This window comes from Macaca nemestrina, chromosome 14, assembly GCF_043159975.1.
Source record: "Macaca nemestrina isolate mMacNem1 chromosome 14, mMacNem.hap1, whole genome shotgun sequence".
NCBI lineage: Eukaryota > Metazoa > Chordata > Mammalia > Primates > Cercopithecidae > Macaca > Macaca nemestrina.
Window position 1 is genome coordinate 70,852,336 of NC_092138.1, and position 20,049 is coordinate 70,872,384.

Here is a 20,049-nt window from a genome sequence, read left to right on the forward strand (position 1 = left end):
GGCTGACACGGACACCCCGTCTCTACTAAAAATACAAAAAATTAGCCAGGCATGGTGGTGGGTGCCTGTAGTCCCAGCTACTTGGGAGGCTGAGGCAGGAGAATGGCGTGAACCTGGGAGGCAGAGCTTGCAGTGAACCAAGACTGAGCCACTACACTCCAGCCTGGGTGACAGAATGAGACTCTGTCTCAAGAAAAAAAAAAATACTCTAGCAAAAATAAAAAGGAAGGGGCTAGATGAAGCAAATGTAGCAAAAAATTGTTAAATTTAGGTATTGAGTGTGTAAAGGTTTATTGTGTTATTCTCTCTACATTTTTTATGCTTAAAATTTTTCATAATAAAAATACAATTTTTTACAGTAAAAATATTTAAGATATAATTTTCAATCCAGAAGCAGCCTAAGAAGTCTAGTTCTTTTCTTCCTTTCCCCTTTTACAGATAAGGAAACAAAAGACCAGAGAAGTGAAGAGAATGCCCAGGGTCACACAGGTCCCCTGACTCCCAGATTAGCATTCTTTAGGATATATTAAGCTACATGTTATTTTCTTTCATAATATTTGTAGGTAAAGAAATAATTTGGGCCCTACATTTTATAAACTAAATTTTGTTAATCCTGCTTATATATTATGTGGAGGATACTACCTATTAATAATTATAGAAAAAATAATCAGACTTACCAAATACATATGTTGTTTGCACACTGATTTAAGAAACAGTTTTATTCGATAGGAAACATACTAAATAATTGATATACGTGTTGTGGAAAGATTACTGAACTGGGAGACTTGTTATCTTAGTTCTAGTCTGCATTCTATAGAAACAATTTACATAACCTTTGGTAAGTTGCTTAACCTCTCTGAATCTGTTCATCCATTTATAAAATGAAGGTATTGAACTAAATGACCTTTAAAATTCAGTTTAGCTCTATTACTGCATGGTTTAATGACTCTATGGTAATTTTTTCCATTAGAGAAAGCACAATCAAGAAAGGCATTTTATAACTTGTAGCAAGAATTTTTTTAATTCTCCTGAATTTAAAAAATGCTATCCACTTATAAATAATGTTTTAAAGTTTATATAGATGCCTCTTTACTTACAGCCTTCTGGTCCCTGAACAGTAAGTGGCAAATGAAGCTGTCCTAAAATGGAAGTTCCTTAATTTCAGTGTTTGGGGTTTCCTCCCAAACTCAATTTCCTTACTAAAGTGATCAAAATACTCCTAAAATGAAAAACCTCTTCCTTTTATGTCTTAACTGTGACTGTTATGTAAGTTTTGAAGAGAAATCATTTTTTTTCTATAATCGGATGATTTTCTATGTCTAGTCATGCATCCATATAATCATCCTTTTTTCTGCCTCATAAATCATCTGATGTTTTCTCCCAAGACCTTTGATGGCATTGGGCTGGTCAAAGTCATCCTGAGAGGAATCAGCATCAGTGATGGTCATGGGATGGTCATAGATACTGGTTTGGGTCCTATGGAGATAATATTTTTGATAAGCTGCTATGGTATTGCAAACCATACAGCAGTGAATGTCCTGTAATAACAACAATCAGAGCTGACATTTATTAACTGCTTCCTTTGGGCCAGGAACATTGCTATCCTCTTTATACTTATTTTTCCATTTTCTCCTTATGCCAGGTCTGCAGTGTATTACATTGTTTATCAGATGAGGAAAACTGAGGCTTAGAAATGTAAAGTAAGTTGTTTAAAAAGTGATAGTCATCATTACCATTGTTGGATGGTAGAATTAGGGGAATTTTTTTACTTCAATTTTCTTTTTCTGCAGTGTTTGAGTTCATAAAATCTATATCATTTTGACAAAGTAATTTTTCTCTAAAAAAGGAAATCATATCTCCCAGATATGAACAGTGGTTAATTCTCAAGGTGGGAATATGGATGATAGCTATTTTCCTCTGTGTATTTACCCAATTTTTTATGTTTCCAAAATTTAAAAAGAATTTTTTTTTTTAAAGAATGGGCTCGATGCAGTGGCTCACGCCTGTAATTCCAACACTTTGGTAGGCCAAGGCAGAAGAATTGCTTGAGCTCAGGAGTTCAAGACCAGCCTGGAGAACATGGTGAAATCCCATCTCTACAAAAAATACAAAAATTGGCCGGGTGCAGTGGCTCACGTCTGTAATCCCAGCACTTTGGGAGGCCGAGGTGGGTGGATCACCTGAGGTCAGGAGTTAGAGACCAGCCTGACCAATATGATGAAACCCTGTCTCTACTAAAAATACAAAAAAATTAGCCGGGTGTGGTGGCATGCACCTGTAATCCCAGCTACTCGGGAGGCTGAGACAGGAGAATTGCTTGAACCTGGGAAGCAGAGGTTGCAGTGAGCTGAGATTGCGCCATGGCACTCCAGCCTGGGCAACAAGAGCAAAACTCCATCTCAAAAAAACAAAAAAACAAAAATTAGCCAGATTTGGTGGTACATGCCCGTAGTCCCAGTTACTTGGGGGGGTGAGGCAGGAGGACTACTTGAGCCCAGAAGGGGTTGAGGCTGCAGTAAGCTGTGTTCACACCACTGCACTCCAGCTTGGGCAACAGAGTGAGACCCTGTCTCAAAAAAAAAAAAAGAAAAAAAATGTGCCAAAAATAACACATCTAGAAAGCTGCCATTTGAGATTTAAATATACAACAATATGACAATAATATTCATCCCTTATAGTCAAAACAGTGATGTATATACACTGTAGGAAATTTAAAAGGACGTTCACTGAAGACTCAATGTTCCTCCTACCCCTGCCTCTGAGACAGCTAGTTTTCCTACCCCAGAGGCATCACTGTTAGCAGTTTCTTGGAAAACTTCTGGAAATACATTTTTATAGATAAACATACAGGGATTTTTTTTTTTAATATACAAATGGAACATGCCATAATAACTCCTGTTTCTTGCTTTTTTCTTTGTCTTCATTTAACAATACATCCTGGAGATTGTTCTTTATTTATTCATATACAGCAGTAATGACTGCATATACAGATGTCTTCATTCTATGGATGGCCTGTGCATTGTTTAAGCAGTCCTCTGTTGATAGACATTGAGGTTGTTTCTATTCTTTTGCTATGACTAACTGTACTTCCATGAGCAGCTTTGTACATAAAGCATTTCACATGAGAGCAGATCTGTAAGATAAATTCCTAAGAGTGAAATGGCTATGTCAAATGGCATATATATGTGAATAATTTTGATAAATATTGCCAAATTATCCTCCCTAAAAGTTAAAGTAGTATATGAGAGAGCCTGACTCTCTCTATCCTTGCCAGTGCAGTGTGTTACTAAGTTTTCTGATTTTTGCAAATCTGATCATCATTGAAAGGTACTTTCTCATGTTAGTCTAATTCATATTTCTCTTAAGTGAGTGAGGTTGAACGTATTTTTTATATGTTAAGAGCTATTAGTATTTACTCTTCTGGGAACTGTTATCTTTGTCTTTGGTGGTTTTTTTACCCTGTAAAATTTTGTTATTTTTATGTGGTTAGATTTGTCAGTCTTCTCTATGGTTTCTGAAATTTTTTATTTTTTTTTTGGTGGCAGCATCTCACTCTGTTGCCCAAGTTAGAGTGCAGTGGCGTGATCTCTGCTCACTACTGCCTCTACCTCCTGGGTTCAAGCAACTCTCCTGCCTTAGCCTTCTGAGTAGCTAGGACTACAGGTATGTGCCACCATGCCTGGCTAATTTTAGTAGAAATGGGGTTTCACCATGTTGGCTAGGCTGTCTCGAACTCCTAACCTCAAGTGATCACCCGTGTCAGCCTCCCAAAGTGCTGAGATTACAGGCATGAGCCACTGCACCCAGGCCTTTTGTATCTTTTTTTTAGAAACGACTTCCAACATCATTTTGTTTTTAATCTTCCTGGTTTCTTCTGGTACTTTCATGGTTCCTTTTTAAAATATTTAGGTATTTGCTCTGTCCAGAATTTATTTTGGTATAAAATGTGGTATAAGAATCTCTTTTTTTTCCCCAGATGGCTACCTGGTTGTCCCATCACTATTTATTTAGTAATCCATCTTTTCTGCAGAAATGTAAAGGGCCATTCTTATCATATACCGAATTTCTCCATTTGGAGCTCTGTTTTTTTACTTCATAAGCATTAACTGTCAGTAATCATGGGCTCAAATTCACAAATCTCACAATTAATATTTTCACTACCTTTTTAGATAGGGGCAGGGAATTATTTGGCACATGGGAAAGAAGGGAAGTGATCATGTGTTTCCAATAGGCCCCTATTTGTTTGCCAGGGAATAAAACTCAGGAACTGCCATGGTTAGCAGCACAAAGCACCTGACCCACAGTAGTCAACCTTGTTTTGTGCCCCTTGGAGAAAAAAAGAACAGCCCTGTTATAGAGAAGGTGGCTTTGCCTGGGGAATATTCCATATCTTAGAATGAAGTTTCCTTCTGCTGCATGATAATATTTTCAGTTTAATTGTGCCTTGAATTACATTCTAAAATTAAAAAAAAAAAAAAGAAATCTTCCTCCCACTTCAGATACACACCCCTTGATTATGCTTTGCTTGGTGAGCGCCATGAAGTGATCCAGTTCATGTTGGAGCACGGTGCCCTGTCCATCGCAGCCATTCAAGACATCGCCGCCTTCAAAATCCAAGCTGTCTACAAAGGGTACAAGGTCAGAAAAGCCTTCCGAGACAGGAAAAATCTCCTCATGAAGCATGAACAGTTGAGAAAAGATGCTGCTGCCAAGTAAGTGTGAGCTATGCAGATTGCACTCTCGCCACCCAGAATCAGGGTGGAAGTGGGGGTGTGGGGGGTGCTGGGGTGTCCAGGAGAGGGAAGCAGATGAGAATGTGAATTACTGTTGGTCCCTGCAACCAGTCACCTTCCCTCTTCTCAGCACTCCGTCTTCTGGGACCGAGGCTGCAGTGAAGGACAAAGGCCTAACCTTTGCTGGGTGGTGATTCCTCTAGATTAGTCCCAATGTTTCAGCCCAGGGACAAAGCACTCCCACTCATGGCAGGGAGTTGGGGATGGGATTGCTTCCTAGAATAAGCTGTAAAGAAATAACTGCCCTTCTTGCCCTTCCTCTCTTTCTTTCCAAAAGAAACATGCCAGTATCTAGCCTACTTTCACTAGATCAATCTAAGTCTGGTTTTAATTTGATTAAAGCAACCAACTTGTATAAATAGCTTACTGTCCTTCACCCATTTCCTAAAACATCTGTACTAAATAATTTACTCAAGAAATATTGATTGAATGCTTACTGTGCAGACAAAACGCTTGGCTAGTGCCTAGGGAGAAAATGGCAACTAAAAAAGCAAAATCCCCCCTGCCTCAAGGACTTCGCATTTTTTTTTTTTTTTGGGCAATGATACAAAATGACTGTGCCTATTACACATTCTGATTATTTCACATAAATGGTTGATTTTAAAGCTGGGTGCAGTGGCTCACACCCGTAATCGCAGCACTTTGGGAGGCCAAGGCAGGCAGATCACTTGAGGTCAGGAGTTCAAGACCAGACTGGCCAAAATGGTGAAATTCTGTCTCTACTAAAAATACAAAAATTAGCTGGACGTGGTGGTTAGCACCTGTAATCCCAGATACTCGGGAGGCTGAGGCAGGAGAATTGTCTGAACCTGGGAGGCGAAGGTTGCAGTGAGCCCAGATGGCACCACTGCACTCCAGCCTGGGCAATAGAGTGAGATTACATCTCAAAAAAAAAAAAAAAAAAAAAAAAGATTTATTTTATATTATACTTTGGTTTGCCTTTTCTTTGATAGATATGTTGGGTAGAAGTATTTTAAATAGCAGCAGTGTACCACATTAGCAAATACAGACACCATAAACTCTGATGATAAAGATGTGGGCAAGCAGATTGTTTTTTTTGAGACAGTCTCTCACTGTCACTCAGGCTGGAGTACAGTGGCATGATCTCCATTCACAGCAGCCTCCACCTCCCAGGTTCAAGTGATTCTTATAACTCAGCCTCCCAAGTAGCTGAGATTACAGGCGTGCACTGCCACACCCAGCTAATTTTTGTACTTTTAGTAGAGATGAGGTTTTGCCATGTTGGCCAAGCTGGTGTTGAACTCCTTACCTCAAGTGATCTGCCCATCTTGACCTCCCAAAGTGCTGGGACTATAGGCATGAGCCACTGTGCCCAGTCTGGGCAGATTCTTGAAAGATAACTTCCTGGCTGTATCTTGAATGTTTCTAAATCTAAATCTTCAGTCCTTCTAACTCTTAAATCCTTCTACATCCTACCCTCAAGGGGGAAGCATAAGTGTACTAAATAATCATTAAAAGTAATAATAAGAGGCAAGATAAGTCATTTTAATGAGAAGTTAAATACCACTATGTACTGGAATGTTAATCATCATGTCAGCCTTCAGTAAATAAGATTTATAGAAACACACCATTTTCTGTGACTCTGAAGCTACTGAAGTAGATGGTATCCCAGGAAATACTATGTTGCTCTCTTCTCTTAATGATGCCCTCTTCCTTTCACTTTTGCCAAAGAATCCAGTATCAACCTAAAAGCCTCTATATACCTCTCTTTCCAGCCTTCTTATAAAAGTTCTCTGCTTGTGAGTGGCAACCATAAGTAGATAATACACATGACCAATTATCCTGAGTTGCAAGTAAATGATCTCTGTAAAGGGATGGAATGTTGTGTTTCGTTCTACTGATGTTTTCCATAAGCTCCAGTTTAATGTGTGAGAATCTATTTTCAAAATTTGCAGTCATATCTGCTTGAATATAAGATGGGACTCAACAAAGGCTACACAACTGACTTTGTATGTCCCCTAAAGGGAGGCTATAGATCTCCAAGAGATATACTTAAATGGTGGAGAAACTGATTTCATTTGTTCTGTTTCTCAAAAGTTATTTCTTAAAATCTGAGTCAGTGTTTAATTTTGCTTTTAATTCTTGCTTGAAGAAACAAACATCGGGATGCTAAACTCAGTCCTTGCTGCTGCTGCCTCATTGACTAAGCTGGCCCAGGGACAGCATGTCACCTTGGTGTACCTTTCCTAGTTTATTATGTTAGGATGGCAGAAATCATCTTCCTTAAAATGAGGATGTGAAAGGCACTTATTAAACTTAAGTAAAGTAATTTCTAATTTACTGAAAGAGAAACTGGGACAGAAAAAAGTTGTAGTGATATTTACTAAGGCAGGTAATGTTAGAAAATGCTATTTAACATATATCTATAATCGATTTAAAAGCACTTTATAATTCACACTGCACTGCCTATGTTGTTGCCAAAATGAACATTACTATAATTTACCTGCCAAAGCACACAGTTGAGTGCTCACTAAAATAAAACCATATTTCTGTTGATCACCCTTCTTCCCTGAAGCTTGCTTTTTGCCAGGTTCTTATTTCACTCGAATCTCAGACCTCCTGTAACTCTCTGACTCTCCTTTCTCACATCTTTTAAATTATTCCATCTCCACACTGCAGTCAGCCTTGAAGGCGAACTTCTTAGACTTCTACTCATGCTCTACTTTTTTCCATTGAAAATGTATCTACTCTTAAATTTTAAATTAATTCATGTCTATAGATAGCCCCCTAATCTGTCTCACACCCTGACCTCCTGGAACTCTAATCTCATATCTTCAGTTGCCTAGTGGGCATTTCTGCTATGCTTTTGTCACTTGCCAACACTTTAGATCATTGTACGTTCCATTTGCATGTCCTGTTTTCACTATAACTTCAGACTCTGCAACACACAGACATGCAGATGGAAACAGCTCATCACCACAGTCTGTCTCTGTTCTGGCCTTTTTAGGTGCTTGCTAGTGCTGCTACCATTGATTGTGTGCATTCCCCCTTTAACAGCCTTTGCTTTCATTCTTCTGTGCCACCACCACTCTATACAAGCCCTCATTCTTTTTTTCTTTTTTTTTTGAGACGGAGTCTCACTCTGTCGCCCAGGCTGGAGTGTAGTGGCTTGATCTCGGCTCACTGCAACCTCCACCTTCTGGGTTCAAGCCATTCTCCTGCCTCAGCCTCTCAAGTAGCTGTGATTACAGGTGTGCACCACCACAACCAGCTAATTTTTGTATTTTTAGTAGAGATGGGGTTTCACCATGTTGGCTAGGCTGGTCTCAAACTCCTGACCTCAATCCACCCACCTCGGCCTCCCAAAGCGCTGGGATTACAGGCATGAGCCACCGCGCCCAGTCCCCTCATTCTTAAATACCAGCCATGGTGCTCTGTAAGATCCTTCAACATTTCTTTCACTTCCACTTACATTTCTAAGTCTCATTTCTCTCCACTACCACCACCCTCCCAACCTGAACTTTCTTCACTTCACTTACCATTCTGTCTGGGAGACCTGAGCTTCTTCCTAGCTAGTATATGTGATTATGTTTCTAAGAGTTACATCATCATGTCCAGTTTTGGTCACCCAGTTCAAACTCTTGTGATGCTTAAGTCCCTTCTACGAGAGGTGGTTCTGTGTCCCCCAAAAAGTCAAGTGCAAGAAGTCCTGTATCTCTCAAGATAACATATTCCATTAGTGGAGGGCTCTGTCTAGCAAAAGTTCTTTTCTACCCTTTGGACTTGAATCTACCCCTGGATGCCAAAGAGAAAAATCTAAATCCCCTTTTCATAAACCAACTTTCAGATTTTTAAAAAACTGCTCATAACACTTCCATTGCTACTGCTCGTCTCCTTTTCACTTCGTAATTAGTCAGTGCTTCCCTGAACATCACCAGATTGTTAATGGTTGGCCCATGTGTCTGACTCATCTGCTCACAAAGTCATCTGGCCCATGGGGAATTACTTCCATTGTTCTCTTTCGTGCCATTCCACTTCTCTGAGCCTCAGATTTTCGTCAGTAAAATGGAAAGAAGGTTTCTTAATTCAAGATGGGCTTCAGGGATCCATGAATACCTGAAACTGTACACAGCATTTTGTGTCAGAAGCACACATGCGTTTTGCGGGAGAGCATCTATAGACTTTCTTTATCACATTCTCCAAATGGGGTCCATGAGTCACACACAAAAAGACAAAAACCACTGGACTAAATGATCTCTCACGTCCCTCCCAGCTCTAACATTCTGTAAGTCACAGGTCCTAAGACACACGACATTTTCTTATTCCCTCAAGAGGGAGTTAAAGATCAGCTATTTCTATGCCTGTTATTCAGTGACAATGAAGAGATAAAAATCTGACAAACTCCTAGACACCATGCAACACCAACTGAAAAGGTGAGAGCTAAATCTTTTTTGTCTCATGAGGTAATATTTTCCTCTCACTGGAAATGATCCAACAGAAGTGGAATTATCATCTCTCCATGATAGTGTATAAGGCATTTTTAAAATTATGTAAAGATGCCTATAATCACAGCACTTTGGGAGGCCAAGGCAAGAGGATCGCTTCAGGCCAGGAGTTTGAGACCAGCCCAGGAGTTCAAGACATAGTGAGACCCCGTCTCTACAAAAAAATTCAAAAACTAGCCAGTGTGGTGGCTTATACCTGTAGTCCCAGCTACTAGGGAGGTGGGAAGATCACTTGAGCTAGGGAGGTTAAGGCTGCAATGAGCTACATCACACTATTGCACTCCAGCCTGGAAGACAGACAGAGACCCTGTCTCAAAAAAAAAAAAAAAAAAAAAATTATGTGAGGAGCTGGTCTCTGAGATCTCTTCTGAGTCTCTGCTCATGCGTGCTTCTCCCTCTGCCTGAAGTAACCTCTCAGTTTACTCCTCTCTCATTCTTCATATGTAGCATTTTTCTCCCCCTGTTTAATTAGTGAGTGCCTCCCACATCCTCCCATAGCTCTGTGTAGTTACCTCTCCTTTAGCACTCATCACATCTAGAACTCACTATTGGCAGGAGCGTATGGGTCTGATTCCCCAACTCAATTGTCAGTTTCTTGAGAACGGGGACTGTGTGTTATGTACCTCAACATCTCTAGTACCTTAGAATGTTTGGTATGTAGTAAGCATTCAATAAATAAATGTTCAGTAAATTCCCCTACAAAGGGTCTAAAACCTTACATAAGCCATTGATCACTGTAGACCTTAGTTTCCCCATCTGTCAAATGGAAGGGTTGGACCAAATCCTCTCTTAGGTCTCTTTCAGTTCTTATACTGTGACTCTCTATAAGTGTACAACTTTAACTTGTTTGTCTTGCTCAAGGCAGCAAACACATTATATACCACTTCTCCTCACAACACTCTTTGGCACTTATATATTCATTTGGTTTTCCAACTCCCTGAATATTGGTCATGAGAAAATTATCATTTGACAGATTATAACAGTCTGTGTTCTGATTTTAAAAAGAAAGACCAGAGCAAAGGGGCTGACCGCTGTCTGTACTTGAACATGAAACCATGATTCTGTAAACGTTTTAGACTCACACTGTTTACAAGTCTTATCCCTGCCAGATTTAGCAAATATTGGGAAGGGCTGGGTACAGTGGCTCACGCCTGTAATCCCAGCACTTTTGGAGGCCGAGGTGGGCGGATCAAGAGGTCAGAAGATCGAGACCATCCTGGCTAACACAGTGAAACCCTGTCTCTACTAAAAATACAAAAAATTAGCCAGGTATGGTGGCAGGCACCTGTAGTCCCAGCTACTCGGGAGGCTGAGGTAGGAGAATGGCAGTGAACCTGGGAGGCGTAGCTTGCAATGAGCCAAGATCACGCCACTGCACTCCAGCCTGGGCAACAGAGCGAGACTCCATCTCAAAAAAAAAAAAAGAGAATATTGGGAAGAACAACTACAGGTAAATACCCTGTTTCTTGTTTAGAAGATATAAGGAAGCTTAGCCAAATAGTTGATGTTAATTTGTCTCTAGGAACCAAAAACATACCCATAAGAAATGGAAGCCCGATTGAATAATGTGGATTTTAGATATTACAAATATAGATAAATATTAAAAAGTAGACATGACAGCTGTCCTTAATCTCATTTTATAAATGCATAGATGGGCACAAAAAGGTTAGCCTGCCTGAAGTCACACAGCTAGTAAGGAAGAGAGATGGCACATGGATCTAAGTCTCAAGGCCAAGCTACCTACCATTACTTGGTTCAAGGGAATCCTCCTACCAGCCAAGCCCATGCTAGAGGCTGTCCCCAGATGCTAGCAACCATCTGATTGAATAACCATCTGGCTCATTCAGTTATGCCACTGTTGATCCCATTCGTTGTTAAGAGAGTGGTGCCAAGCCACCATTATCAATTCTATAATGTAATTCAATAACACTCTTCCTGTTAGCCTCAAAACTAACAGAACAGAGCACACCAATATTCTCCTAAATCCTTGAGAAAGTTACAAATATCGATTGGTCCCTAGCCTACACCAGGACAAGTAATTAGAATGGCAGCATTTAGGCAAAGCTGGGTTAAATCAGTACAACTGGACACACTAAGTAGACTTCTCTTTTCTGTAGAAGCATTTTAATCACATCTCTCAGACCTCACTAGGTCTTGTATTCATGGCAATGGAAACCTGAATATTCATGGGATGGGAAAGAGCCTGCCTGTTTCTGCAGTGTCTGATAGAATTAATTTCTTCATGTCAAAAGTGGGCAAATAGAACTCTCTTATGGGTCGCAGTATTTAGAAGGCACATAGTGGGGTAGAAAAAATATCAACTTCCATAACTCCAACTATGCAGGGCCAGAGTCAAGAGTTTGCCATATTGCACAAATAGATATATCCACTCCTGAGATGCTGAAGCCATCGTACATTCAAGTCATTTAAGTTACTTCCCTTGATCAGCTTTTGTTAAAATTTGTTAAAATTTCTGATCACTCAGCTTCTTTTTAGCCCTTTTCTTGCCAGATTTTCATCCAGGCTAGTAATTTGTAAAAATTTCTATCTGTGGGTCTTAGATTTGGTTTTAGGGGGCTTTGGGGGAATATCTCTGCCCCATAATAGCCCTCAAGCAATGTGAAGCAGCGATGTGTCCTGTAAATCTTTTATTCCTGGGTAGACAGCCCCAGTCCCATCAGCTGAGAGTCTGGAAACCCCTCTTCGCCCTGTGGAGCGCAGGACCTGAAACAGATGTTGTCAAAGATTTGATCCCCAGTTGACTTTCTCACTTTCTTATCCTGTGAGCCTCTGAAGAGCTACAAAAATTGCTCTAAAAGAGACAGTACAAACCAGACTAAATTAGCAGCCCATTAGAAGCTATCGTCTACCCAATTTCTCTTCACATAGTAGGAAAAAGAGAGAGAGAAAGGTGGGACTATTTTATCTACTAATATTCTGCATGTTAATAATTTTCCTGCAGAAGTGTTGTTTGCTGTGTCATAGAACTTTTAAAATTTTTTCATATCAACTAGAATAATATTGGTTCTTTTTCTGATATTTGTTCTAAGCTTTACAAGTAAAATAGATCTTTATAACATAGTGTACCTTCATGATTAAATTTTGTTTTTGTTTTGTTTTGTTTTGTTTTTTTGAGACAGAGCCTCGCTCTGTCACCCAGGCTGGAGTGCAGTGGCACAATCTTGGGTCACTGCAAGCTCCACCTCCCAGGTTCACGCCATTCTCCTGCCTCAGCCTCCTGAGTAGCTGGGACTACAGGCACCCGCCACCATGCCCAGCTAATTTTTTGTATTTTTAGTAGACATGGGGTTTCACCATGTTAGCCAAGATGGTCTCACTCTCCTGACCTCATGATCCACTCGCCTCAGCCTCCCAAAGTGCTGAGATTACAGGCATGAGCCACCGTGCCTGGCCCTGATTAAAGATCTTTGACATTTCTTTATAACTTAAGGAAAAAACATTTAAATTTCAGGACAATTATTGAATCTAAGAGCTAAGGACTAAACACTACATTGAAAGCTAGGTATGGCTGAGTGCAGTGGCTCACACCTGTAATCCCAGCCCTTTGAGAGGCTGAGGTGGGAGGATCACTTGAGGCCAGGAGTTGAAGACAAGCCTGGGCAACATAGGGAGACCTTGTCTCTACAAAATATTTTTTTAAAAATTAGCCTAAAAGTTCAAGGTTACAGTGAGCTATGATTGCACCACTGCATTCCAGCCTAGGTGACAGAGTGAGACCCTGTCTCTAAAAATAAAAATAAAAAAGAAAGCTCATTTTTAAATACTGCGAATGATTAGTTTGAAGTGGCATCCCCAGCTTCTTCATATGACCCAATTAATTTTTTAAATAATGGAAGAAGTTAGGTGAAATTTTTAAAAACAACTCTGCCATGGGGATGAATTTTACCAGGAGATAAAGCAGCTGAGTTCTATCTTGGCTCTGTCTGTAGTTTACCATGTAGCCTTGGGTAAGTCACTTACCTCTCTGCCTGTTTTCTTATCTACCAAATGAGGGTGTCACCCTCAATATACTGTGGTTTCTTCAAACTCTTACGCTATGAGCAATGGTTCTGGACTTTTTCCCCAGGGAGACACATACATGTGGGGTCATGTTCAACTCTCAGAAGCTGAATTGTTTGTGTTGTTGTTGTTACTGCTGCTGCTTTAGTTTTAAGGCAGCAATATAGATAAAATAGGATATAGGTTATGCATAATTTCCAGTTTTAATCCCACTCCGTTTTTTCCCAATTGTTGCGGGAAGTCAGGGAACCCAAACAGAGGGACCTGCTGAAGCCGTGACAGAAGAACATAAATTGTGGAGATTTCATGGACATTTATCACTTCCCCAATCGATACTCATATAATTTCCTATGCCTGTCTTTACTTTAATCTTTTAATCCCATCATCTTTGTAAGCTGAGGATATATTTCACCTCTGGATGCTGTGATGATTGCGTTAACTGCACAAATTGTTCATAAAGCATGTGTGGTTGAACAATATGAAATCTGGGCACCTTAAGAACAGGATAGCAGCGATTTTCAGGGAACAAGGGAGATAACCTTAAAGTCTGGCTGCCTGGGAGCCAGGCAGAACAGAGCCATATTCCTCTTATTACTGAAAATGGGTAAGAGAAATATCGCTGAATTCTTTCCCCAATAAGGAATATTAATAATTAACAGCCCTGGGAAAAGAATGCATTCCTGGGGAGGCCTCTAAAATGGCTGCTCTGGGGGTGTCTGCCTTATGCAGTTGCAGATCAGGGATGAAACACGCCCTGGCCTCCTGCAACACCCCCAGACTTGCTAGGATTAGGAAAGTCCAGCCTGGCAAATTCTGTCAGACCAGTTCAAGGCTCTTGAATCCTGTTAAGATGTTTATCAATGACAATGCATGCACAGCGGGACATGGAAGTTCATTAGTGATTCTAGTTTCGCCCTGACCTTCTGCCTTTTGATCTTTTGTTGCCCTTGAAGCATGTGATCTCTGTGACCCACACCCTATGCGTACACTCCCTCCCCTTTGAAAACTGCTAATAAAAACTTGCTGGTTTTGTGGCTCAGGGGGCATCACAGAACCTGCCGACAAATGATGTCTCTCCCGGACACCCAGCTTTAAAATTCCTCTGTTTTGTACTCTTTCCCTTTATTTCTCAGACCGGCTGACACTTAGGGAAAATAGAAAAGAACCTACATTGAATTATCGGGGGTGGGTTCCCCCAATATCCAGTGATCACTGCTATTACATCAAGAACCACTGCTCTGAAGAACTTCACAATTGTGGGCCATGTGCCACCTGGAAGATTTTTTTAATGTAAAATGCATCAATTAAAAAAAATTAATTATATTTATAAGACCAGGGGCTAATTATTCATTCAGATGATTGCATTCTGTCTCCTAATTCTGCTTACTTAGTTCTACCAAAATGAAAAATCACTCCCCTGTATCCCCCCTCCAAAGCAATCTCCAGAAGTCAAAGCCCTCTTGCTTTCTGGGTGTCCTGACCACTTTAAAAGGCTGGATCCCCTGTTCCTCATGTGACTGCCTTTGTTTAAAGGCCCAGAAAGGTCTGCAGTGATAAGGTTTGCCCCGGGACTGGCTACAGAGAAGCTTCTTGGAATTGAATAAGGAGCTGTTTGGTTTCCTAAAAAGAAAGAGGAGACTGCTCAAATAACAAAGTCTAATTTGTCACCTCAGAGTCCCCCTTAATGGCAGTGAGATCCATGTAGGTGCCAACCCAGACAGACACCCACATGTGTCTGTCTAATGAGCCAATATCATTCCCTTAAAACAGCTCTGCTCATCGGTGCTGATAAAAAGCACAGCCCTTCTTCCTCTGCCTTCCTGGAGCAAGGCTATTAAATCTATTAGCAGCACTTCCGCCACCCAGATGCTTCCACCTTCTTCTGAAAAGCAGCCTTGTCCCAGACAGATCACACTGAAATGGCGCCTGCTCGCATCCATATGAATCTCAAGTTCTGAGATGACAGGCTGTCCAGCTGGCCTGTAGACCGCAGTCATTAGCAGGTGGCAAAGATGTCACAAAACCAGAGTCGAATAAAAACACTAGAGCTGTACAGGAGTTAGCACGACCCATCTAGCCATGTTCTTGGTAATGGGACTCAATAGAAAACTGTTAGATAAGCAAGCTTGGACCCCAGATCAGGGGCTACTCCATACAGGAAGAAAGAGCTTCAGAAGGGGAATTTAACAAGTTGACAAGGTTTTAAATCAAAGTGTAACCCAGGTATCTGTCAGCTGGGGCTTTCCTGTCCCTTGAGATCTAAATAAGCTTTGCTTCAAATGCCGTAGTCCGTGGCAGTCTGGATTCTATGACTGCTTGTCAGCTTAGGGTCTCCACCTTGTCTCATGCTTCTGTGTCTGATCCTTAGCCCTGCACCTTGTCAGGTTGCCTATAAAGATGGCATGCTCATGTGTGAGCAAGGTGGACCTTACAAAAAGTTGGTGTCAATGTGGAGAATCACATTTCATATTGTACATTTCATTCCACCTAGTGGTATAGTGAGCAGTCCATGTTAGACTTTCCTGTGCTCTTAAGCCTGGCTACTCAAGGTGTGGCCAGAGAGCCAGCAACACCTGGATCACCTGGGCGCTTGTTAGAAATGCAGAATCTTGAGTTCTCCCCAGCCTTTCTAAGTCAGAATCCATAATTACCAACACACCAGGTGATTCAGCCCAATAAAGTGTGAGGGGCACACAACTAAAGTCCTTTTCAGCTGGGCGTGGTGGTGCACGCCTATAATCCCAACCCTTTGGGAGGCCAAAGCTGGGGGATGGCTTGAGCCCAGGAGTTCAAAACCAGCCTGGACAACAAAGTGAGACCACCGCCCCGCCCCCGCAACCCCGCCCACCGATCTCTACAAAAAATTTAAAAATTATCCAGGTGTGGTGGCGCATGCTACTCAGGAGGCTGAGGTGGGAGGATCGCTTAAGCCCAGGAGTTCAAGGCTGCGGGGAGCTAAGAAGGCACCACTGCACATTGCACTCTAGCCTAGGTAAAAGACCCTGTCTTTAAAAAGATAAATAAATGCAAAATATAACATTTCTTCCATGATAAATTAGGTCTTTGTTTTCCTGGCTGTCTCCTTCTGGGTAGAAGATTCCTTAGGGAGGACCTGAAATCTGTGGTCGTCATTTCTGTATCTTCAGTGCCCAGCAGAGAGACTCAGAAATTTTGTTTTTCCTCCTGTCTTTGCCTTGGGAATCCCTACAAATTAACAGCAGTGGTCAAACGAATCCTGCCCCTAACTCAGCCCCTTCCTTTGTCCTTAGTTAGGGGCCTGGGCTATCTTTCTGAGCCACGTCAGACCCACCTGCCTCACCCTGCTACTCATCTTTAGATGGGCCCCTCCTCCCCAGCCCTTGTCTGTTCTCTTGCTACCCAAGGGTTCCAGCTTTGCCACCAGCTACTCATGTGTGACTTTTTTAAAATCACCCTACCTTCTGGGTCTCATCTGTAAAATGAGTGGATTTGACTCATTAGCTAGAGCTCTTAACGGCAGCATTTGCAACTCACAGGTGTGTTTTAATCACTGGCAAGGTACTTTGCAAGTGACTTTTTATATGATCATTAAGGTTTGCCAATCGGCTTTTTTAAATGAATAGAGCAGATTCAAAGTTATCCCTTTGACTGTCATTCTCAGTTGCATTCTGGTGTGCCTTCTGAAACAGGAGAAAAACGGGTGGTGGTACAGGTAGCTCCAGGGATCACACACAAGCTTGGGGCATACACACCGTTGGGAATGTGTTATGTTTCACATTCAGAAAAGTTGCCTGGTTATCTCTCGTGTCTCAACAGCACAAAGACTGATCTATAAACTTTTCAGCTCCGTCATCTTTTGGGCTATAAGGCCTGGTGTGAAAGAGGTGGTTTTTATTTTATCTGGAGAAAAGACTGCTCTTGGAAAATGCAAATTTCCAAATATCTCCTGTGATGTAGTAGCGCCTCTTAAAATTTAAATCTCACACAGAGACACTTGAGCAGGTGATACTCTTTACATTTTTTTCCTTTTCCTCTTTGACTTTGCTTCCAGAAAGCGAGAGGAAGAAAACAAACGAAAAGAGGCAGAACAGCAAAAAGGAAGGCAAAGCCCAGATTCCTGCAGACCCCAGGCCCTTCCCTGTCTGCCCAGCACCCGGGATGCACCCAGCAGGCAGAGCCGGGCCCCCAGCAAGCAGCCTCCTGCTGGCAACGTGGCCCAAGGCCCTGAGCCAAGAGACAGCAGAGGATCTCCAGGAGGGTCTCTAGGCAGAGCCCTCCAGAAGGAGCAGTATGCTTCCTCGGATTTGCAGGGAACAAACTCCAGAAGGCCAAATGGTAGGTGTATTGCCTTTGTCATCTCCTGCTGGCCCACGGACTGTGGGCTTTTTTCTTTGGTGTATTTAGACCAATTACACTTAAGATAATTGTTATATTAGCACTTAGGACCACCACTTTATGATTTGTATTCTACTTGTTTCCTCTGGTTCTCAGTTCTCTTTTTTTCACTTCCTGTAGGTTACTTCAGCATTTTTAAGCATTCCATCTTGATTGATTTATGGTTTTTTGTTTTCTTTTCTTTTTTAGAGTGAAGCGTGAAAACCTCACTTCCATTTATCTTGTCCACTTTTAAGTATCATTGCTTAGGTATCAGATGGTGTCATAAATTTTGTTTCAATCATGAGATACAATTTATAAAACTCACAAAGGAAATAACATTTTATGCACCCGTATTTCTGCTCTTCTGTTGTTTCTTCTTCCTTCCTGATGCTCTAAGATTCTTGTATCCTTTCCTTTCTGTATGAAGAGCTTTCTTTGGCCAATCTTTAAGGGTATGTCTGCTAGCAACGAATTCTTTCAGTTTTCCTTTGTCTGACAATATTTTTATTTGATTCCTGAAGAATCATTAATACAGATGTAGAATTCGTGGTTGGCAGTTCTTTTCTTTTAGCACTTGAAAAATATTGTGCCATTTCCTTTTGACTTCCATGGTTTCAGATGAGAAATCCACTGTCCTTCAAATTGGTGTTTCTCAGTAACAGTCCTAGGTAATATGTCATTTCTCTCTGGCTGCTTTCAAGATTTTAAAATTTATCATTAGCTTTCAGAAGTTTAATATGATGTGTCTTGGCATGGGTTTTTGCAGTTTATCCTATTTAGAGTTTACCTCTATGTCAAGGGTCCCCATGATCCCCATCCCCAAGACTACCACCAGGTTTGGTGATGTTGGAGGATTTACTAGGGGGACTCAGCATATAGTTGTACTCCCAGTTAGGATTTATTATAACAAAGGGACACAAAGCAAAATGAGCAAAGAGAAAAGGTGTATGGAGCAATGTCCAGAGGAAATTAGGCACGAGCTTCCAGTGGCTCTCTCCCAGTGGAGTCACACGCAACACATTTAATTCCTTCTGCAATAAATTTAACAACCAGTCAGACAAACTTTTGTTGACAAAGAAAGCTCACATGAACCTAGGACTCCAGGATTTTTATCTGGAGTCAGTCACATAGATACCCTCTGCCTAGCATATGCCAAAATTCCAGACTCCCAGAAGGAACAGTGTGCAGCACAAACCCTATTGTTTGCATGAAGCAATTTAAACACATTGAGCTACTCTTAGAAGTTAGAAAATGGTAGGAGCTTTCTCAAAATCTAAGTGCAAATGCCAACACAGTGAAAAGGGCAAATTATGTCTTCGTATTATTATGAAAATAGCCCTGACCTTATGGACTTTCTCAGAAGGGGGCTCTGGAACTTCATGATTACTGAATTCAGGGCTTGGACAGTTCAACCTGTTTCTTTGAACCTTAACTTCCTTAGCTATGAAGTGAGGGTATACTTTCTACACCACAAGGTAGCTATGGATAGAAATAATTCATGTAGAGTACTTGTTACAGCCCATAACTCATCATAGGTTTTCAGTAACTATTATTATTGAGCCACACGTTAATCCAGCCAAGAACAACTACAGAAAAGTATACATAAAATGATTACAGGCTGGGTGCAGTGACTCACACCTGTAATCCCAACACTTTGGGAGGCCGGGGCACGCAGATTACTTGAGGCCAGAAGTTCAAGACCAGCCTGGCCAACTTGGCGAAACTCCATCTCTACTAAAAATATAAAAATTAGCCAGGCATGGTGGTACATGCAACTCAGGAGGCTGAAGCACAAGAGCTGCTTGAACCTGAGAGGCGTTAGTTGCATTGGGCTGAGATTGTGTCTCTGCACTCCAGCCTGGGCAACAGTGAGACTCTGTCTCAAAATATATATATATGTAAAATGACTATAAACATTTCTGGAATATAATTCCATAATCAACTTTACAGGGTAATCCTTAAGGATTGTATACTCATGATGCTTTGCTACATATTCATTCATTTATTCATCCAACCAGCTTTAATTAAGCTCCCATAATGTGACAGCCATGTAGAACTTCCTTGAGTTCTTTCTTAGCTTGGGGCCTTTGCAGATGCCACTCCCTCTACCTTATTTTTGAGATATCAGGGATAATGTTGCTTCTTCGGTTCAACCCTTATCTCTCCACTAAAGGAGGCTATAGTTTCCTGCTATATGCTCCCATAATTCTCCTATACTTCCCTCTTATAAAGATCATCACTTTTTACTGTTATTACTGGTTTACTTGTCATTTTTTCCACTAAACTGCAAGATCTGTGAGAGCAGGGTTGCTTCCATTGTCTACTGCTGTAAACAAACCACACAAAGACGAAGTGACTTTGAACAATAACGATTTAATTTTTATGATTCTATTTTGGTTGGAAAGTTTCTTTAC

General features: G+C 41.1%; 1 protein-coding gene across 12 annotated transcripts in view; it reads left to right on the plus strand.

Moving 5' to 3' along the window:
• Positions 1–20,049, plus strand: part of LOC105480968 (inversin) — a 321,354-nt gene that overhangs the window by 248,743 nt on the left and 52,562 nt on the right. For all 12 annotated transcript variants that reach the window (XM_071078077.1, XM_071078078.1, XM_011740189.3 and 9 more), the window contains 2 exons: positions 4,500–4,712; positions 17,310–17,593. In XM_071078077.1, the coding sequence (XP_070934178.1) occupies positions 4,500–4,712; positions 17,310–17,593 (497 nt within the window). The remainder of the gene's footprint in view (positions 1–4,499; positions 4,713–17,309; positions 17,594–20,049) is intronic.